Source organism: Marmota flaviventris, chromosome 11 (genome assembly GCF_047511675.1).
Source record: "Marmota flaviventris isolate mMarFla1 chromosome 11, mMarFla1.hap1, whole genome shotgun sequence".
In the NCBI taxonomy this organism is placed as follows: domain Eukaryota; kingdom Metazoa; phylum Chordata; class Mammalia; order Rodentia; family Sciuridae; genus Marmota; species Marmota flaviventris.
Window position 1 is genome coordinate 111,417,567 of NC_092508.1, and position 22,753 is coordinate 111,440,319.

The 22,753-nt window shown below is 42.5% G+C and overlaps 1 protein-coding gene across 7 annotated transcripts in view; it reads left to right on the forward strand.

Annotated features, from left to right (window-relative positions):
- The window catches only part of Mgat5 (alpha-1,6-mannosylglycoprotein 6-beta-N-acetylglucosaminyltransferase), a 325,975-nt gene that overhangs the window by 289,197 nt on the left and 14,025 nt on the right, over nucleotides 1-22,753 (forward strand). For 5 of the 7 annotated variants that reach the window (XM_071619287.1, XM_027954040.2, XM_071619288.1 and 2 more), the window contains 3 exons: nucleotides 3,600-3,746; nucleotides 11,040-11,156; nucleotides 17,640-17,714. In XM_071619287.1, the coding sequence (XP_071475388.1) occupies nucleotides 3,600-3,746; nucleotides 11,040-11,156; nucleotides 17,640-17,714 (339 nt within the window). Of the gene's footprint in view, nucleotides 1-3,599; nucleotides 3,747-11,039; nucleotides 11,157-14,999; nucleotides 15,404-17,639; nucleotides 17,715-22,753 lie in introns of those variants that run through there. The other 2 variants (XM_071619290.1, XM_027954043.2) reach the window with 2 other exon arrangements.

Here is a 22,753-nt window from a genome sequence, read left to right on the forward strand (position 1 = left end):
CTGGTCTCCTTGACTCCCAAGCTTGTACTGTTAATTGCTACTTTGTGTCATGATCAATTTATTGGGTAAACCAAGGTTACTTCATTGCTCAACTCCCTCCTGAGCCACCTCAGCGCGGCTAATTAATGATCATCAGAAAAGCGAATGTTGAGTATACCCGATTTTGGATTATTCTTGATGTTCCCCATCAAAAGTGACTAGAACTGGGCTGGGAGTATAGCACAGTGGTAGAGCCCTTGCCTAGGAGGCTGACACTCTGACTTCCATCCTCAGCACCACCACCCAAAAAAAGAAAGTGACTAAAACTGACCAAAACCATGCAGTTATCATAAGAACTGCCTTTGTCCGTGTTTGAAGGAATCTTTGTTAAGTGCCCCCACTTACGGGTTTGAAATAATTCCATTCCTCCTTTCACACAGAGGAAAATTCTGAGAGGAAAAATTTTGCTGGTCTCTGTGTTGGAATGTTTCAACCCTATGCTGTGAAGAAAGCGTATGGTGCTTCATCTGCCCTTTTTCTCTTAGCATTAGTTCACAATTTAATTTTAGAGCATGTCATCCCTCTGTTTAGGAACACTCACTGAGGGGGTTGGAGTTGCAGCCATGGAGATGTTCTGTCACCTGAAATATCCTTGTTAGATTCTGGGCTTCTGAGGGCCAGATGCAGTTTAAATAAAATATGGACAGTTTTCTCCTGAGAAGGTTATCCCCAGTGCTTGAATGCTATCCTACTTCTGTCTCTTTCATCCATGCTAAGGAAGTCTGCAAGTAGGTGCAAGGACCGGGGAGTGGAGATTAGGGCCAAAACAATTTGTTACAGTTAAGGTACTGGTTTGTGGCAAGGGCCATAAGCATGCAGAAGTTTCCAGCTAGAAGTGGTGAATTTTCTGTGCCTATCCTGTTGTCATTCAACTCTCAGATGTGCTGTTTGACCTTAATATATCTGCTCCATCATAATGTCACAAGTAATGAGTAGACAGGAAGCAAGGAAATACTTGCTTATTGACAGAAGTGACAGAAAACTATTATTTGGTGTTTCCAAATCATGCATTTTCTTCAGTCTTAATTAGTGTGACAGGAAAACCCATTGCCAAGAAATTATGTGGTATTTGCTCAAGCTTCCTTCTAAATAGGCTTGGGAGAGGTAGCCCAAAGTGTTTATTTTCTTCGTACTGAGATATTCTGGTGCCAGCAGGGCAGAAGAGTTGGTGCAAATTGTTATTCAGATATAATTAAACCTAGGTCATATTCAAGTCCATTAAGCAACAGCCTCAAATCCTTTTAATTAATAGGTTCAGATTGGTTGATCTGAAGGAGCTAATTAAATTTTTCTCCAAGATTTTCCATTGAAATAGACAAGCATTGTGCTTCTTCCATTTCCTCCAAAGTTGTTATTGACAGTTTAGAGTTGATAAGGGTATTGGCACTTCATGGCAGGCCCCAGTTTCCAAAGGTCAGGAACCACTGTGGGTGCTGGGTCTCTGACTAAATCCATGAAAACCTAGTCTGCATCTTTTAGTACCTCTTTTAATCAAAAAGGCCCAGATGTTCTGTGCTGTGCTCTGCCCAATCATGGCCTGATGGAGGTCATCTGTTTTTTCCTGGAGAGTTTTGGCACATCCTTCTTCCGAAAGTGTGATAGGAAGAGGAGATCACAGAAGTCAAAAGCCTTAAGGATGGAAACCCTGGATTCTTCATGCTCAATAAGGCCTCTTTCCAGCAGAAACGTCTCAATGATTGCTCATTTAAAACAGCTGCATGGGGTTGGGGAGCTGAGGGGAGAGCCTGGGGAATGTCCTGGAGCACTAGTACATCCCAATATTTATTTGCATTTCTTCTGCTGTCAGGCCTCTTCCACCTCTGGGCCACAGTGCCGGGCCACACTCTGTATTCAACAGTTCTCTCTGAGAATCTGACTTCTGTTCACTGTGCACCAAGAATGAGATCCAGAGCAGGAGAGTGGAATAGAGATTTCCCTCTATGCTGCAGCTTCCAGGCCCTCACCCTCACCCCATGACCTCCAGGGACTCTTCCTTCCAAGGGGAAATGACACAGCCAGCGGTAGGAGTTCTGCAGGCCTCCTGAACCTTCTGTTCACCCCACCTCCCTCCCTCCCTTGTGGATGTCCCTGGATGTGTGGTCTCAAGGTTTACAGAAAATGAAAGGTTATTTCTTCATCAAAAAACAGAAAGGTTAAGTGCCCTGTCTATACGAAAGTTAATAGGATAGGGAGTTTCTTCAGAAAACCTGAAACTTTAGGTGTTTTGCTCCAAAAGTCCTTAGGGAGCTGCATGATTCTCCAATGTCACATGTGGACTGCGCTCTGTGCAGCCCTTGTGTTGAGTGCCAGACACATGCATCCTTTGTCTTCCAGGAATGCACAGGGAATCCAGCAGCTTGGACCCAGTGCTTTCCAGCAGAAACATCTCAATGATTGCTCATTTAAAACAGCTGCATGGGGTTGGGGAGCTGAGGAGAGAGCCTGGGGACAGGAGAACCACACATACAGATAGATCCAGTTCAGCAGACTCCTCCACTCTCAGGACCTTCTGTGGGTGTTTCTCACCATGAAGATGAAAGGAAGCACTGCCCTGGGGCCCACCTGGGCTTTGTCTCTTGACATGCCTCTTGGGAACTGGAGAGATTTCAGAATTGACTCTGTGATGTGGGTAGGAAGAACACAGGCCTCACTAAGCTCAGGCTTGGACCCCGCCCGTCACCTACCTCCAGCCCTCCAGCAGTGTGCAGTATTCTCGCATGAACATTATGCAGAGTGAGGCATTTCTCTGAGATATTATCTCATTTTTGGACCCAGGAATCAGATCCACTGAACTGTAGCAGCACGTCCCCTTTGTCACAGTGGCTCCCTGCTGCTGTGGTTGTTCCTAAGACTTTGAGAGAGCGTGTTTCTGCTGCCATCTATTGTCTGCCTTGGGGGAAACATGTGGCTTGCTTGCTGGAGCAGGAAGCATTCATTGCCTTGCAGATTTAGCAACTGAGTACCTTCTCCCCCCACCCAGAGGAAAGTAAAACCGAGATGTTGGTGTCCCCCAGTGAAAACCCCATTATGAAAACCTGTGTTTACTGACCTACCATCGTTTTAAAGCAGTTCCATTTGAACTGTAATCAAACCACCAAGTGACCTTTCTGTCCCTCTGCCCAGCGTCCCTGAAAGGGCCTGTTGTTTGCTGCTTCAATGAAGAAACCTTCTGTTTAGTTAAGCAAGTGTTTTTCCAGTCATGTCTCCTGGTGAGTTACAGAAAGATGATTGTAGGGCCTTGGTTTTTTTTGTTGTTGTTTTTCTTTTAATACTCTAGCCACCTTACAACCCCCCTCCCAACATTTATTTCCTTACTTTTTTTTAGCGGAGAAGAATACCGTAAGCTGAGCCACTTCACGAGGGTTTTAAAAGTCCCTGGTGATGTTTCTCAGATCTTGGAACAAGCCCCTTCTTTTTGCCCCACCCCACCCCCTAGGATCTGGGACCCTTCCAGAGTGTCTGAGGCATTCACAGGAATGGACCACAGTGTAGCCCCCTGTGAGCCAAGGAGGCCAGTCCTGACTGATGTGTTTATATATGCATGTTTTTCTGTCTTCCAGTTGTTTGTTGGACTTGGGTTCCCTTATGAGGGCCCAGCTCCCCTGGAGGCTATTGCAAATGGATGTGCTTTTCTGAATCCCAAGTTCAACCCACCCAAAAGCAGCAAAAACACAGACTTTTTCATCGGCAAGCCAACACTGAGAGAGGTAAGCATCTACCAGAATCATTCTATTTTCAATTACAGGAATAATTGGGAGGTAGGATGTAGTTCAGTAATAGAGCACTTGCTCAGGGTCCTGGGATCAATCCCCAGCAACATGGGAGGAAAAAAAGAATAACTATTTACTTAGTGCTAATGTAGGTTAGTCTTCTTGGTATCTATGGAGAATTGGTGCCAGGACCACCCCCCTTGGCCGCCCCCCCCCCCCCCCAGTGCGCGCACACACAGACACCAAAATCTCTGGATCCTCAAGTCCCTTATGTAAAATGGCATAGTATTTGCATAGAATATCCTCTTACATACTTCAAATCATCTCTGGATTACTTATAATTACAATGTAAGTGCTACATAAACAGTAGTTATGCAGTGTTGTTTAAGGGATAATGTTAAGAGGAAAAAGTCTGCCCATTTTCAGGGTACTTGAAGTTTTTTCAAATGTTTTTAAATATTTCTGGATCCAAAGATGCTGAACCAGGGATAAAGAAAGCAGAGAAGTGATAGTGTTATTAACATCGTCCAACATGGTTATGTGGGAAGGGAAATGGTTAGGGAACTGATCCTGGAGCTTAGAGAAACAAATGATTCAGTCACATCACCTCTATGCCAACTGTCTAATGAACAAGGACATTCTAGCCTTTTGATTGCAGCTGAGCTCTTCTTGTCTGAAGCTAAGCTCTTCTTGTTGGGAGCTTATGATGAGATCAACTGAGTAACAAATTTGTAACATATTTGTGGATAATCAACTCTCCATGACCAGCTATTGAGAGTTAAAAGTGGGCCATGGATATTCTCCAGGAACCTCAACCGTAAGAGGCAAGACATGTCCCTGGGGACTCAGGTGATATGCCTGGGTTTTTAGCCCACCATCAGCAGGCACCACCCCATGAAGTGGTCCTGCCATTGCTAGAACCATTTGCAGAAGCCTTGCTACAGTTGCCTTCAGAGATCAGCTTGAAAATTCACAATGGATGATGAATCACCACCAAAGAAAGCTGGATTTGATTTGGGGCAATAAACAAGTCATTTGCAGCTAAGTGTGAATGATCAAGCTGGGTGCTTCCATATCTGGCCAGAAAAAGGTGTGTGCAAGAAACTTTAAGAATGATTTTCTTTTTATTTCTATGTAGTTAGTAGGTGATTCTGCAGACTGCTCCCCATCGGTGAAGTTAAAGCAACACCCTTGTCCTTCATGGCCTTCAACAGGGGGATTACACTGATGGACAGTCCTCCCATGACATAACCATGACTTTTTAAAGCATTTATTTTTTCAGTGCTGCTGCTTTGAAACCCTTCTGGGTCACTTTCTCTGAATCTGTCATAACTGTGTAACAAATGTTACATAGTACATAAAATACATTTTTAGTGATGTTTATTAATGAATCAAGAATCCTGTCAGTTCATAGACCTGATTATTTTTAAGAGTTCTTTCTCCAACCCCCTGTATCATTGGTGAAATGGCCAAAGGAGATGGAAAATCAACAAGAACCATAGATTATCTCAAAGAGGTTAACTGTAGCCCAGATAACCTCTGACAAGGGTTAACTGGATGTTTGCTTACTTTTTACCTTTTACTCATATAACTTGAACTCTTCATGGACGTGGTTTCACTTTGAAAGGTCAGTTCATTCACCAATATTTAGCTCACCTGTGTGCCAGGTGCCAGTGCCGTGGGTGGCACTAGACACAGAGATCAGGAACAATCTTGAAGAGTGTATTTTTTTGGAAAGGCTTAAAAGACTTTCCCCAACAGGGAGACTAACTTCTCAGCTTAGAAATCTCTGCTACAGCATGTGACTGATTTTGAAACTTTAGAGTTTGAGGTAGAAAATTGATTTCAGTCATCCCTAGTAGTTTTTGTTTGTTTTTCACAAAAAAAAGAACTATATATTTAAGGTAAACAACTTGATGTTTGAAATAATAAACACTGCAAATCGATCAGCGATCACCACAATAAAGCTCATTAACACATCCATCACTATTCATTGATAAGACTGTTCTCCATTGTGTATCATCCATAGGTTTTCCTTTGGCTATAGAAAATCTCAGAAGTTCCTTCTTCTGTCCAAATTGCTTTTTTTTTTTTTTTTTTTTTTTTTTTTTGTAATTTCCCCTATTTTAAAACTTTGTGATAAATCATACATAATATAAAACATTTTAGCCATTTATAAGTGTGATTCATTGGCATTAAGTAAATTCACAGTGTTGTGCAACAATCACTACTATCAATCTGTAGCCTTATTCATCATCCAAGCAGAAACTCTGTCCCCTTTGAAGGTAACTCCCCATTCTCCCCTCCTCCTCTCTCCTACTTTATGTCTCTATGAGTTTGCCTACTCTAGGGGCTTGATGGAATCATGTGCTATTTGTTCTTGGGTCTGCCTTATTCACTTTGATGTGATGTTTTCAAGGTTGATCATGTTGTAGCGTGTGTCTGAATCCTTTTTATTTTTTTAAGGCTAATATTCCATTGCATGTATTTACCATGTTGAACTTATCCTTTCATTTGCTGATGGACATTTGAGCTGTTTCCACTTTTTTTTCCCTATTGTGATTAATGCAACTATGAATAGTGGTATACCCCTGTCTGTTTGAGTTCCTGCTAATAACTCTTTTGATTATATGCCTACAAGTAGAATTTTGCAGTTTTTACTGATTTTAAGATAGTCTACAGAGAAGTTGCAAAAATAATATAGCATTGAGGTATACTTTTCATCCAGCTTCATCTACTGGTGACATTTTACAGAACCCTAGTACAATTATCAAAATCAAATAAAATTAACAGCAGTACCCTAATATTATCTGAACTAAAGACTATATTTGCACTTTGCCATTTTTTCCGCTACAATCGTTTCTGGATCTGATTCAGAATCCCATGTTGCATTTGATTGTCAATTGTCATGTCCCCTTAGTCTCCCAATCTGTAAAAAGCCAGCCTTTCATTGTCACTCGTGACCCTCACTGCTTTTAAATAATTCAGATCAGTTGTTTGTATGCTGAGTGTTTCCTCACAACACTGAGAACACTCCAGACACATGGCCAAGTCAGGGATGTCACGTTACATGGCCCAGATCAACCAGTACGAAGTTATCAAGAAAAGTATGTTCATTGTTTTCTGTCAGTTGCCATCATTTAGTCATTTGCTTTCTGCTGAGGTCGCGGAGGCTTTTCATTCTTTATGCCATAAAGAGTGAACAGACATTGGAACTGCTGCCTGGGATGATGCCACCAGGCCCGAAATGAGATTCCAGTAGAAAGACAGTGTGGACTGCTTTCAACGGTTGCTCAGCGAGTGACCTCAGACAGATGACTCCATCAGTCCTGAGCTCCCACTGGAGGGCTGAGAGGCAGAAGGGCAGTTGACAGATGTTTAATGCATCCCTACAGAGTCCATGGTACTATTTGCTGCGTTAAGGGAATTCAGCAGGACACATTTTCTGTTTTCAGAGCTCTAGATCTGATCTAGAAGACAGCTGCATAATCAGTGGGAGTGCATAAGAAATAGGGAGATGGCTTAAGGAGGGGAGTTAACTTGGAGTTGTGCCAGGTGGAAGGAGAATGTGCAGGGTTAACTGACAAAGATTGACAGATGGGGCTGGGCCTTAAAGAAAGAGGAGAAGAAAGGACTTCAAGCCTGAGAGGGATGAATGTTGATGAACTTGGGGGGGACCCCAAGAAGGTCAGGTTCCATCTGTAGCTCCCTCCAGCAACACCAGGCAGCTTTGAGAGGGGCTGCCTCCCCTGCTCTTTCAGCTCACAGAAGCTGCCAAATCCTCCTACCTAAAGATGCTTTTAATTAGGAAAAAGCTGTCAATAGGTCTACAGATTTCTAAGGGTCAAAACCTCTTAGAAATTATCTTTTATTTTCCCCTCAGGAAAGGGGAAATTTTTACAAGTATATATAATTATAAATATATATATATATATATATACCTGAGTATGTATGATTATAAAGCTCTCTTTTTGCCTATGTTAATCTTTTATGTCAATCCACAATTCATCCAACATAAATTGGCCCATATCAATTGCCTATGGGTCTCTTTTTTGCCTTCACTTGAAGGGAAAGTCTAGAGTTCTAACTGAGTTTAGCTTTGTTTTTATTTTTGCATTGGGCCAAGTTTTTAAAATACAGTGTATACTCAGAGGGGAAAACATTTCACAATGCCTTAGATTATACTTGGTTCTTTATACTTTAATATGAATTGGATTTTTATTTTTATCTTTGTATTTGGAAACATATTAGTAGTTTCCCAGTCATTATTCTGACATTTTGTAAACTATGAGAAATTATCTGAGTTCAGGGTTTTTTTTTTTTGTTTTGTTTTGGGTTTTCTTAACCTACCCAATAAAGAGAACCCATGTTCTCCTTGGAGATTTAATAGCTACTCTGAAGTAATGTCTCATATTTAATAAGATTTTCATTACTTTTACAAACTATACTCTAGTAAATTTCCTGATTGATACATGATGAAGTAGCTGAGATCAGATGGTTCTCAATAAATTAGCAAGAAAGAACATAACATTCAAAAGGGGCTAATGAATCACAAAATGCCTCCCTCATAAAATTAAGCAACCCTCAATAAATGTAGATGAATGAAATGATAATGGCTCAGCATTTTGTATTTTCTTAGTGCTTAGAGCAACCTTGTAAATATGCAGGGACCTTAAAGAGTAGGGAGGGGTGAGAGACTGCTGGTGATATATAACTTGCTAAATAGTGACATTGATGGCAACTCTAATTTACCCTGATTCCAGCAGAAGGGCTAATTAGTTTGTTCTCTAAGCCACAAAATGAAAATAATTCGACATTTTTTGCTCATCTTCACAAAGGTCTAATAGGGGCATAAATTCAGTCCAAGGAATTTTTTTTTTATGTTGGCAAGTTTTAAAAGGCTTTTGTTTGTCTTCAGTCATTGACATCCTCTAAATTGTCATGCTCTTTCCTTTTCAAAGCTAATAAGTTGTTGAAGGATCTGGATTTGAACATTCTGGTTGTTGGGTCTTGGGGTTATAAATCCTCTATACCTCAGAATCCTTATGACTACATAAGAAACCCGATAAGTGATGTATGTGCAGGTGATTACGCAATGCCTGGCCCCACATGGGATTTCACTGATAGGGATTGAATCCAAATATGTGCAGAGGAAAAAACCAGGTGTTCCCAGTTCCATGGAACTTCCAGTGACCACAGAGCCCAGCATGCAAAAGAGGGAGACACACATCAGGAGGGTGGAGAGTTGAAAAGGCTAGTGCAGGACCTGACCCAGGGCAGAGAAGCAGGAGCAGAGCAGGGAAAATCTTCCTGGACGTTTCTCACATGATTTCCCTGAGTGATTGGCAGTGAAAACTGCAGCTGGAGCCCAATGACTTGTGGCCCATTTTTCCTGTCCTTAGTCATGCTTTTGCACACCACTGCTGCAGCTGGCTACCAAGACCAGTGACTGAGAGCAAGAGGGAACATCCACTCCTCCAAGTATATCTCTATATCAGAGTCTAAAGAGAAAAGGAAAAAAGAGAGCCAGACCTTTTGCCTCCATAGCAAAGGTCTTAACACTACCAGAGCTAACACCTCCTTTTACGATAAACATGTTATAACATCTTTTTTTTCTCCTGAAATGAAAATCTTAAATAATGTAACCTGCCTGCCTACATAATTAAAAAAATATATAGTTTCCTAACTCTAATATGAAGAATAAATAAAAAGAAAATAATTCATAAAAAGTAATACATATTTCAATATTATGTAGCCAAAACCTATCGTAGCAGATATGATCTTTCATTCCCCCTTACCATGAACACTTGTATTTAAAAGGAATAAAACATTCAACTAAGAGTTGTCAGCCTTTTTTGCTTGTAATTGACATTATGAACGAGGAACTAAATATAAGAGTGTGAACACATATCACACACATATATACATAATTGCCATTAATGTGATAGCTACAAATATAGACCAATTTTGGGTCATTTTACTGGCAGTTCTGATATCCTGAGTGGCATTGACTTCACTGCCATTATTTTTCCAAAATAGTGACAGCTCATGGGTGAAGTTCCAAATAAAACAGTACAAACATTTCTTGATTTACATGGTAATTATGCTCCTGAGAAATTTATTGTATATTAAAACTGTATCAAAGTGTTAGATGCTATAAATCCACCTGAAAGCCCAGCAGGGCATTTGGAAGTTCTTTGAGCTGGAGGAGGAGATCAGTGGTAAAGAGCATTAACAAGGCCCTGGTTCAATTCCCATCATCAAAAATGATGATGATGATGATGATGATCATGATCATGATCATGATCAAAGTTGAACAATTCCTCCTTGTGCAGGTCTGTCCTAGACCTCACTAGATGTCGTGTATCCCTAGTCCCCACCCACAGGCTAAGAGTAGCACCAGCTCTTATGGTAACTAAGAATATTCTCATAAATGTTTAGAACACTCCTTACACCACTACCTTAAAGGGGTATAAGAATAGAGGTGGCATCATGATCAAGGGATAAATTTAGCTGTCCTGAAGAATGGATTTTTAAAGAACCCAGAATTGCCAATATACATCTTTGCTTTCTTTGACCACCCTGTTCTTTAAAATAAAACCTCCTTAAGGATAAAAGTGCCATTTCTTGCTTTTCCAATGACAGATTGCTTCTAAAAGTTTCAGGCCTCAATGTTACGCTCTTGATTATTCCTCAAACCCTGAAGATTCTGTTTTATTTTGATGGGATCACTTCTGTTTCTATCACCTTTTGTATGCACCATTACTCATCTTCTTGGGACTGTTGCAGCCTTGATTTTTATTGCAATTTTTTATGCTTACCTGTCTGTCCTAGCCAAGAAAATAGATACTGGTTTGACAGAGGTTATTTTCAGGGGTGAGTATGGATGAGCTATGCTTATTTTGGTTGAGCAAAAATGTTCATTAGGAATTAAAGCCACCTATAAGGGCTGGGAGTGTAGCTTGGTGGTAGAGTACCTGCCTAACATGTACAAGGTCCCAGGTTCAATCCCTAGCACACCCACACACCCCACCTAAAACAGCCACCTTGTCACCAGATTGTGACATTCTCTTATTTCCAAGAGGGATTCAAGATGTGCAGCCATCACTATTTGTTTCTGAACTGCTAAGTTTGCACAGGAGGTTTCAGTTGATGAGGGAGAGGATGAGTGTCTTGTTACCTGCGCAAGTACAACTCAGTGCAGTAAAATGCGCAACACTTCATCTAGCCCAGAAGATTTTTTTTTTTAAATCGGTGTGAAACTGAGGTGTTCTGTTTCCTCTTTTCCAGCTGACATCCCAGCATCCGTATGCTGAAGTTTTCATCGGCCGGCCGCATGTTTGGACTGTCAATCTCAACAATCAGGAGGAAGTCGAGGATGCAGTGAAAGCGATTTTGAATCAGAAGGTTGTTTCTTTAATTCCATTTCCCCCCATTTGTGATGTGACCTGATGTGTGGAAAGCATCACAGTCCCTTGGATTCAGTCAATGGCATTTTCCCACAGTAGCTGGAGTTAGAAGAGTAGCCAGTCTGTAGGACTTAGCCTGGGGATTTCATGGATGTTGTGTGACATGGAAAGCAGAGCCAGTGTCCAGATGTGGCCATGGATTCTACTGAACTGTCATGGCTCCTGTGTTCCAGGCACAGAAGGAGGGGCTTGAACTATGCTAGCTTCCAAGATCTACTTATGTCACTCTTAGAGATCTGAAAAGATGGGCCTGCTTCTTTTACCTTACCCACAAAAGAGGGGAGGGGGAGATGGGGAAGAAATCGTGAAAGAAGTGTTTTTGCATAATATCTGTTTATTTGTTTTTTCTACCAAAATATTAGGTAGGTTCTTGTAAAGTAACTTACTTTTCTGGACTCTTCTCATCAATTCAGTAGACATTTATTAAGCACTTACTGTCTGTGAGAACTGTCTGAGTCACTCTGGGAGGGGGAGGGGTGCTTTGTTCCATAACCACAGGTGAGGCTGTCTCACCACCTGTGGGAGTTGACCGCCCACCTGGGATGAGTTCAGTTGTCCTGATCCTGCAGTTAACTGTCTCAGGTACACACTGCCCCTGTGCTTCTCCTATCAGAGCACTCTTCACACTTGGTTGTGATGTTTAAGAGAATCATGCAGGTGTACTGTGAGGGTGGGCTGGACTTACACACTTTGGGTTTGGCTTCCAGTGACTAGTAGAGTTCCCTCCTCTGTAATGTAGAGCTAATATTACATACTTGACTGGTAACCTGAGTGGACTAAATGAGATCACATATACAAAGTGCTTGAATACAATGTCTACCACATAGGAAGTGTTTAGCCACTATGAAGTGTTTCTTATTTCTTATAATAGACCATCTGAATTTCTACTAGACTATAAGCAACATGAAAGCAGCACATATATGTCTGCCTGCTATATTGCTAGTATTCAGCACTGTGATTTACCTAGATCAGAGGGAGGAGTTGATGTTAGCAAACAAACACATGCTTAACAGCGCAGATAATGGTCAGTGCCAAAATCAACATGCAGAAGATCTAGGGATGGGAGCAGGAGTGGGGGGCGCTTCTGATGAATGTTGCATTCTAAGTTGTCTTTTGAGTAGGAATTTTCAAAGCAAAACTGTGAATGGCATGGATAAGGCATGGGTTCAGTGGAAGGGGAAGATCCGAGAAGGGCATATATCCTGGATGAATGGCCAGTTTACCTCTTTGAATCAACATCGTTTCCCTTTGGGAAATAGTTGGTGGCCCACTAACCTGCCAATTTCAGTTAATTGAGAGCATCTCCAGGGGAGCAAGGGCACTCTGATGTGCTATCCATATTCTGTCCCCTTGAAGATGGTCTGGGTATTGGGCTTTGGTGTAGCTGTCAGCTTCCCAATGGTCACATGTGTAGTCCCAAAACCAGTTTCAACAATTGTAGGCAGAAGTCCCCCAATCTCAAGTTATCCCAGTTGATAGAAGTTCCTAGTGAAGTGTAGTCCTACTGGGCTGCCTGAAAATATCTGCCCCACACCTAAAGTTTTACCATCAGGGAGTCATCCTTAGGAGATTTAAGGATCTTCCTTCCTATGTCCCAGAATTACTTGTGTATTAGTTATCTAGGGCTGGTGTGACATAGTACCACAATTTGATGGCTTGAACAACAGAAATGTAGTCTCTCAGTTTTAAAGGCCTGAAGTCTGAAATCAGATGTCAGCAGAGGATCATGCACCCTGTGAAGTATATAGTAGTTCTACTGGACTATATAGTAGTTCCTTATATCTGAAATTTTACTTTCTATGATGTCAGTGACCTATAGTCATCCATGTTACAAAAATATTAAATGGAAATTTCCAGAAAAAAGTCATATATTTTAAATTGCATACCATTCTGAATAATATGAGGAGATCTCATGCCATCTTTCTCCATCCCACTGAGGACATGAATCAGACTTTTGTCCAGTGTATCCATGCTATATACACTATCCACCCTGGTTTAGTCACTTAGTAGCTATCTGTTATCAGCTCAGCTACTGTGCTATCACAGTGCTTATATAAAAGGTTTCGTACTATCCTCAGTTTTAAGCATCCACAAGGAGTATTAGAATGTATTCCCCATTGATGAGGGGGCTATTGTAATCTTTCTTGCCCCTTCTAAGCTTCTATCAACCTCAAGCATTACTTGGCTTAAAGCCTCTGAGCTTTATTCTCTGCCTTCATGACAGTGTGGCTTCTCCCTGTGTGTATCTCTGCTTCCCTCTTCTTGTGCTAGATTCGGGTCCGCCCTAAATCAGTGTGACCTCATCTTGACTACATTTACAAAGACCCTATTTCCAAATAAAGTTACATTCACATGTTGAGTGGGACTATTTTCCATTATATAGATGAAAAAATTAAGGCTTAAAAAGATGTTTTGCAAGATCACACTAGTAACTAGTAAAACCTGGAATCAAATTCAAGTCTTTTCACTAGTTTGTTAAGATAATAATTAAAAAAAAAAAAAACACACAAAATAGAATAAAAGGAAAGTATGGAATAAGGAAAGAGATTAATATAAAAAGTATTGTCATAAAAGTTATTGTTAGAGATGGGTCAGAAATTTGGTAGTATTTTCTCATATGTAATTCCAAGATTTTTAAATTACATGACACCCAAAAAAGAAAAAGAAAACATGACCTTTCATTAAGAGAGGAAACAATCAACACAACCAGAACTTGAGATGGTCGAGATATTGGAATTATGAGATAACAACTTTAAAATTTTATAATAAGCCAGGCAAGGTTATGTACTCCTGTAATCACATCAACTCAGGTGGCTAAGGCAGGAGGATCACAAGTTCAAGGTCAGCCTAGGAAACTTAACAAGACCTTTAATGCTCCACATAAAAAATAAAACGTGCAGGATGTAGCTCAGTGGTAGATCACCCTTAGTTTCCATCCCCAGCACCCACACACACACAAAAGTTCTATGATAAATGTGGTGAACAACTTGGGGAAAAAAGTGGACACCATATATGTAAACAGATGGGAAATTTCATCAGAGAGGTGTAAGCTATTTTTTAAGTCAAATGAAAATTCTAGAAAAGAAAAATACAATGTCAGAAATGCATTCCTTCAGTGGCTTCTAAGCAGACTGTATACAGCAGAAGGAGAAAAAAATGAAGTTGGAGACTCGTCAACAGAAATTATTCAAACTGAAACACAGAGAAAGAATGAAATGGAAAAGGGTACATGATATCTTTGGGACAAAATGAAGCAGCATAAGTTAGGTGTAGTTGGAATCTGAGAAAAGGAAGAGACTGGCACAGAAGAAATTTCTGAAAGAGCAGTGGGTAAAAATTTTCCAATTAATGAACGAAGAATTTTCCAATCAACTTACAAATGCTAAGGGCACAGTGAACCCCAACAGGAAAAAATACAAAAAGAAAAGCACATAGTCAAAGGGCAAGAAACAAAAGAAGGAAAAATCTTGAAAGCAGCTAGCTGGAGAAAAACATTATGTTCAGAAGAATGATGATATTAAAGACAGCCAACTACTCATCAGAAACAATGGAAACCGTAAAACAGTTCCTAGGAACTAGAAGATGTACGGGGCTTTTAAATAGGCACTCTTGGGGACACTGTATTTTTAAGTATGGTGGGAAATTTTGAACAGGACATTGACATGACCTAGTTTATATTTGGAATCCTCCAGAGAAAATATAAGATCTCCCTAACTTAAAATCTTATGGCTAGTAAAAGAGGAACCTAGACTTAAACCCTGGTTTTCTGGTACCTTCTAAGACCATCTCTTCATCAGATGATGTCAAGCCACCTGTTTTGTGAGACCATTCAGGCTTTAGCTGATTTCTGAAAGCAGTTCTCAGTAAGATTTGCAAAGGTGAGTGGGTTCCAGTGGACACAGGAAATCTCACAGGAAAGGAGGTCCAGAGGAGAAGATGGGAAGTTCATAGAAATTTTCCAAGCCAGCAGGCCAGTAGCCTGCAAACATCCTGCCTGCGGCCTTAGTTGGATGAGTAACAGGCCTTTTTCCACAAAGAAGGATGACCACAAATGTGCTCTTGTTTCTCTTTTGGGCCCTACTTAGATTTCTCAGGGACTGGGTGTGGTTTCGGCATTCTCTTTCATTCCATACCCCAAAGTGGCCTTCTCTTGTTCCTGAAGATGTATTAGGCAGAAGGCTGTCCCTTCCCTTCAGTCCATGAAACAGCTTCCACTTCTGGGGTGTGCTGTTGCTCTCTGTCCCCTAAGCCCAGGGTCTGGAGAGCTTTCCCATGCAGAGGAGGCTGCACCCATCCACACTGGAATGGCAAGGGGGACTCCCTGGCAGTGCAGTGGCATAGGGATGCAGTTTCCTTTTTTTTTTTTTTTTTTTTGCTTTTCCTTTGTAGGAAAACTGTCTGGCTTCATATCCTTTAAAACAGTGAATTGGCCCCAGAGCAATGAATGAGTCAGCATCCCTTTGGTTAAATTGGGCGTGACTGGGAGAACGGGAAGAGCCACTTTCTGTATTTACTGCATTGAATCTTTTGAATTCATTAATTTATGTGTTCTAATGGATGCCCTTTGGAATATATTGTCAGAATGGCCATTGGGTGCTTCCTGCCACAGAAGTAGATCTCTTGGTCTTGTGACAGAACACCACCAATGTATGTTTAATTCTGAATTCTACTTGTCTACTTGTAAATGAATCCAGATATGCCATGTCCTCTGCTTTAAGTGGTTTTTTTTGGTTCCTATGTATCCTTTGAAAGGAGACATTTCTCTAGGCCTATTACATAAAGCTTCTTGAATCATCCATGAGTTGAGTAAATAAATATCCTTTAAAAGAAAATAAAATTTCACATTTCATATGAAGAGCTATATCTAGGTCAGAAATGGCCCTGCTGAGGTGCAGAAGCTTGAAATGGGGACAAACAAGCTGAGAATATGTTCTTCAAAGTAGGTTGAGCTCTTTAGAGATGAGGAAGGTGACCTCTCTGTTCTTGTGGAAGAGTGTCCATGATCTTACAGAGGCTCAGCCTCTCCTGACAATCCAGACAGATGTGGACAGGTATGGCTGAGATCCAACCTGTGTGATGAAACTGGCATCCAGTTGTCTATAAACACACTACTGGCATTTAATTGTGTATTAAATAAAGATATGTTATAAATTTTTATAAATCATGGCTTAAGATTTTAAATATAACATAAACTTAGAGAAAAGGGGAGAGGATGTCCCGAGACCAACTACGTGGCTGCCCACTAAGGAATGTCCTCTGTCCATTGTCCCACGTTTAGCAAGCCTCAGATCTTAGATACTTTGTCCTGTTCTCTACCCCAGAGATCTGAGGTAGGTAAGTGTAGACTCAAGAGGAAGAGGTGAAGGTACTCCTTCCCACCCAGAGACCCCCAGGGCTCTGTGAAGGCTGGTGATTTTCTCCAAAGTGAATTTCCCATCTCAGATTGGTGTGCTGCTGAAGATGCAGACCTCAGCGTCCTAGCAAACATTGTGCAGTGGAGATCCAGACACACCTATCTTCCCCTTTCCTCCAGGGTCAGTGTAGATTGGAATGCCTCCCCCACAACAGTGAGCACCTCCCAGGGTTTTCTGCCCCCCTCGAAGTTCAGGCAGCTCAGTTTAGAAATCTCAAGGCTTTTGGTGACATCAGTGAGTCTTTCCTGCATCCTCTCACCAATGTCCACAGTCCTGAGCTGCAGCTTCCTCTGCCTTTACACATCAAATCTCACTTACTCCACCTGTAACAGCTGCCATCTCTCCTCACTCCCAAGCCTTGGCTCTCTGGACTCATAAACATAGTCTGCTTTGCCCTCGGACCTCCCAGAGTCCCTCTTTAGGGCCTTATATCACTTAGTTTTGTACCTTGAATTCCTTGCATATGTGCTGACCTCATCTAAGAGTGTAACCCAGTTTTCCAGTCACCGTTGTGGGTCTATAAATAGCTCATTGTGTGGTTTCCTCAAAGCAGTGTAACCTTGTCTTCATTCAACAGATTCATGCTAAGAGCCTACCTGTCCCACACTGTGTGCACACAGGGATGCAGATGACACAGCCATAACTTTACCCCAGGGGGCTTACCTGCTAGCAAGTGGTAATCTCCACCTTCCGTCGAGTGTCGAGTGCTTACTGTGTGCTAAACACTAACCTTAGTGCCTTTCCCTTTTTATAGTCTTCACTGTAGCTTAAAAAAATTTTCTTGCCACTGCTTCATTCATGTGTTATCTAAGACTTGTGGGTGGTAGACAGTCTGCTCAGGGACTGCACCTAGGGCAGACAGGGTAAGTTGGGAAACTGGTGACTTCCAGCCTCTCCCAAGGCTGCCTGCAGGCATTGACACTCATGCATTGGGCGGGTTCTAGGAGAGCTGGTAAGTGGTGCGTGTGGTGTGTTCTCATTCATGGAGCCTTGTTCTGTTTCCGCAGATTGAGCCATACATGCCCTACGAATTTACATGTGAGGGGATGTTGCAGCGAATCAATGCATTCATCGAAAAACAAGTAAGTCTTGTCAAAGAGTCCATCTTTCCTTGCTTCCCATTCCCTCATCAGGTTCTCATCAACAGTTGTGAGCTCACAGTATTTCTGTGGTTATTTGCCTGCTTTGGAAGTCTCCAGAATCTGTATATTGCCTTGTTGGAATTCTAAATGCAGCACCATCAGGGTCACCCAAGGGAGCAGTCTTTCATTGGGGGATGTTCTTGGTGACAGTGGAAGGTCACATGGACACTGATAGCAGGGGAGATGGGATGATCAGCTCAGAGTTTTCCCTGACCAGCAGGGCTTGTGCAGTAAGTGGGCTCTGGGGGCATCACAAGGACTTAGGAGGGGTAGACAGACAGCTGTCTGTCCTGCCTTCGTTTCCCACCCCCCAAGAAAGACAAGGACTGAAACTGGTTTCTAAGCTTTCTTTTAATAGCATGTGCTCAGTAATTCTAAGCATTTTAAGACTTTTTAGTGGTTTTTCAAATATCTCTTCACACAAGACCCCTTTCAAACAAATCCTAGGTATATAAAACAGATAAAAGAAGGACTTCAACTCCAAAGTAGGGGAGAGTGCACACAGTTCCACCACCCCCAACAGGGCTTGGAAACTACAGCTTGTGTCCTTAGAAGTGAAGGCCATGAGTGTCACTACCTTCCTTTTATAATGTTTTAATTCCTTGGGCTTCAAAAGCAACCCAGAGCTAGAAATAGACAGACTTGGAACCCCTGTGGGTAGGAGAATCTGAACTCCTTGACCAGATTTCAAATATAAGGAGCTCCCTTTAAAGGGCAGGACAGAGTGGTCTAGGCTGTAAAGGATCTTTACCCAGTGGGGGACCAACAGAGCCAACTGAAAACAGAAACTGTGAGTTGAAAATTTAAGTAGGCAATAGACTGAAGGCCCAGCGGGAGTTTCAAAAGGAAGGGTTGGTGGTTTGAGGAAAGTAAGGCGGTGGCCGGTGGCCGGCAGCTGGGTGCTGCTGTTGGCAAGAGCACCATGGCACATCGGCTTCAGGATGGCCTGTCTGATCATCTCAGGTTTTGAGAGCTGCAAAAGGATGTGCCCTCCAGCCCAGCCGCTAGGTTCAGCTCTTAGCACCATGAGTCTGTGGTTATATGAGTTGAACAGACATTACTCAGCTTCTCTGTGCCTTCTTCCCTCGGTAACATAAGAATAATAAGAGGACCTTATTGAGCTAATGGGAAGATCACACAAGCTAATACACAGAAAGTGTTTGGAACAGGGCCTTGCACATAGTGCTCCATAAATGTAACCTAGTATTGTTATTGAACATGTTATGCTATATTACAGTATATTAAATTATGTGATAACACATTAATAATTATATATCTCATACATTACTTCTCAGGCTTTTCCAGGAGAGCGTAATATTGGACTCATCATCTCATTCAGTCTGTACATGACTACAGAATGGTGGCATTATCATAACTAACTGCCATGTATACACAGATGCTATGCCAACACATGAAACACGTCACAGTACCCTACACCCCCCCTCCCCCCCGCCCAATCTGTGGTTTCACTTTCCAAGGTTTTGATTACCCACAGTCAACCACAACCCAAAAATACCAAGTGGAAAATACCAGTACAGTGAGATATTTTGAGAGACAGAAATACTAAGACCATATTCACATAACTTCTTTTACAGTGCATCCTTATTGTTGTTTTAATTTTAGTTAATCTCTTGCTACGCCTAATTTATAAATTAACCTTTATCATAGGAGAAAAGATATATAGGATTTGGTACTCTCTACAGTTTTCAGACATCCAGTTGGGGTTCAGAACGTGTCCCTGAGGATAAGGGAGAACTACTTACTGGGTAACATCTCATTTAATCTTCACAGTAGTCCCAGGAGGTGGCAATAATAACTCCCTTCTCTGCGTAATGGGAACCGGGATTCTCAGGCATGAGGCTCACAGGTGGAGCAATCAAGATTCAATACATTGTGATGTGGGGCTAAGTCTGCACTGGAAGCATTTGCTAGGGACTCAGGAGGTAGCAGGTGTCCCTAAGCTCAGCTTCTCACATTCTCCCTGGTGGACCTCCCTGAAGGTTTGGAGAGGAGCCACTGACCACCTTTGGCACAGGGTTTTGACACCACACAGCTGTGCCTACCATACCCTCCCTCTCAGAGGCTCTCTTGAGCTCTGACTCCATTTCTGTGGCTGCTTCTGAAACTCTCTTCCTTTTTTCCTGGTTCTGCCTCCTCTTAGGAGAAAGTCACCAGCAGACATAAATGTCTCTTGGCCAGGTTTATTTGAAGATCTTTACTTCTTTCCTCCCTGAGTCAGCTTATGAATCCAGCCAGTCCTTACGAGGTCTCAGCTCCTCCATTGAGTCTAATGCTAGATTTCCGTTTAAGCAGGAAGGTCCCATTTCCCAAACAGACCTTGTTAAGTGCTCCTTAGCACCAGCTCCTCCTGGCTTGTTCACCTCACAATCTCACGTGCCCAGCACCAGCCTGGTACTAAAATTATAAATATTCTAAAACATACTACTAAAATTCTCTTCTGGAAAACATGCTAATGAAACTGCTCCTTCCCATCATTTCTGGATAGAGACTTTTCTACAGGGATATTCTGGCCACAGAAATCCAGAGATAATCTCTTTTTTTTTACCTGCCTTATTGACTCTCTCATCAACTCTGTGACTACTTGTTTGTACAGCACGCCATGCGCTGTGCAGGCATTCGGGAAGAGAAATCCGAGGCCTTGGGTGGGTGAGGTTTCATAGAGCCAGTGCACCCCCGCAGGTTAAACTCTGTACAAGTGATGGAACCAGGATGCTTTGTGATCATGCAACTCAGTCCCCAGGGAGGAGAACAGGAGAGATGGCAAGAGTAATGGAAGGCTTCTTGTAGGAGATAAGTCCTGAAAAAAAAGTGGGAAGGGCCCACCATGTTGAGATGCCAGGGCCTAAAAAAAAAAAAAAGGAAATGACAGTGAATTTTAGGATGCATAGGTATGTGTGCTGAAGAGCAGGGTGGCATGGGAGACAAGGCTGGAGGAGGAACAGTGTGAAAAGACCAAGGTTCATCTGGAGGGTCCAGATTTGATTCTGGGATAAGCTAAAGAAAAGATTTACCACAGGGTGAGCAGCAATGGTGCTACCAGGAGCTCAGAAAAATCTTTCTAGGAATCTTGTATTTAGGGAATTTCTTGTAAAACATTCTCCCAGTGCTGCTAAATGGGCAATAAAGGAGACTAGTTTGAGTTTATGCCAGGAATTCTATCAGACCCAGAATATTCCCCCGATGCCAGACCAGACCCCATTGGCCCACAGACTGAGTCTGCAGCCTCTCACTGTGAGCTCCAGGTCCCAGTTTTGTACAGCTTGGGGCATTGGTCATTTTTACAGCCAGCAGAGTATCTTCAAAGAGCAGCGAGGATGGAGAGAATGTGCCTCTGGTGTAGGTGGAAAAGGCTGCAGCCATAAGCAGGAGCTTCCTGTGTGTGAATCGGGGGAGCTACAGTGCTTGTTAGGCTGATCTCAGCCTCAGAGTCCTCCCTGTGATCTGCAAGGGGAACACAGGGGCTTTTATCCCAGAACACTTTCAAGGTCGTCCATCATGCTTACCCAAGGTGGCAGGCACCAGAGGAAGCCAATTGACAGCAATCGAGAGCACCCCAGGCTTTAGTGCACAGTTGAACAGCCACTGGCAGGAAACCTTCCTCAGATCCAGCCAGCCCCGTGTGCAGGCACCCAGAGGGAAAGAAGCCTGGCTCTAGGAGGAGTGCTTGCTCTTCTCCCTCCATGCACCCACCCTAGACACGTTGCTAATACTACAAATGTTGATTGGGTTGCATGCTCTTTGAGATGAGCACTTTAAAAGGCTATCTCCAGCAAAGGGGTAGTGAGTGCCAAGGGGGAAGTCCCTTGTAATTGAAGATCAAGGGCAATCATTCCCTGAGTGTGTCCAGGCTTGTTAAGGTTTTCCTTGTGCATTTCTTAGGGAAGTTTTGTATTTGCCTCCAGCTAGATAACATAGCAAAGAAAGGCAGTGTTCTCATGGGTTTCTGAAAGCCCCACATACACTCTCTTCAACCCTGTTTTCCACTCCGTATAAAGACTGTGAATGTACAGGATGGTCAGTCACACTCGTGGTTTGTAAAGAGCCTTGGAATTCATGTGAAAAGCATGCTGGAGATATGGAGGGACGAAGAGTCAAGTCCAAAAACAGCGGTGGAAACTGATTAAGCTCCTAGAATGTCTTGCTCCTCTGAGTCCAGGTGGAACTTACTGGGGTATGTTCTAGGTACAAGGGAAGTCTCTTAGTGAGTCTGGGTCGTCCCAGGGCAGGGAGATGGTGGAGGTGACAGAGGCTGCCGAACCAAAAGAGGAAAAGGAATTGGCAGGGGGAGAAGATGGGCACTGGCTTGAGAAGCCTTTACTCTTGAAATAGCTGAGGTTGCTATCGATCTGCTCCTGGAGCCTGGATGGGTGGCAATAGAGTGCTGGACCCTAGAATCTTCACATCTGCTCTGCTGCCACTGACTTTGACCTTGGGCAGGTTATCTACCCTCTTTGTGCTTTTTCCTCTTTTGTGAAATAGGGATAATGCTTTTGCCTCATGGTGTTGGTGGAGGAATCAATAGATTACTACACGATGAGGCTAAGAACTGAAGCTGGCCCACATGAGCACTCTGAAAGCCTTAGCTGCTTGCTGCTGCAGGAGCCCAGAAACCGGCCAAGGTGTCTTTTTCTAACAGCCTCACTGAGGTGTGATTTACAGACCCTAGAAATCGCTCCATATGAGGACTCGATCAGTGTTTATTTAGCAAATTGATCAAGATGAAGAGTAACTACCTCAGTCTAGTTTAGCAACATTTCTATCACCCCAAAATGATATCTGTCCGCAATCAGTTCTTGTTTCTGCCTCCACCTCAGGAATCACTTATCTGTTTCCTTTCTCTGCAGCTTTGCCTTTTCTGGAGATTTCTGGCCTCTCTCACTTAGCATATGTTGTTGGGGATCCTCCAGGTTGTAGTGTGTATCTGAATTTATTTCCTTTTATTGCTGAATAGTATTTCA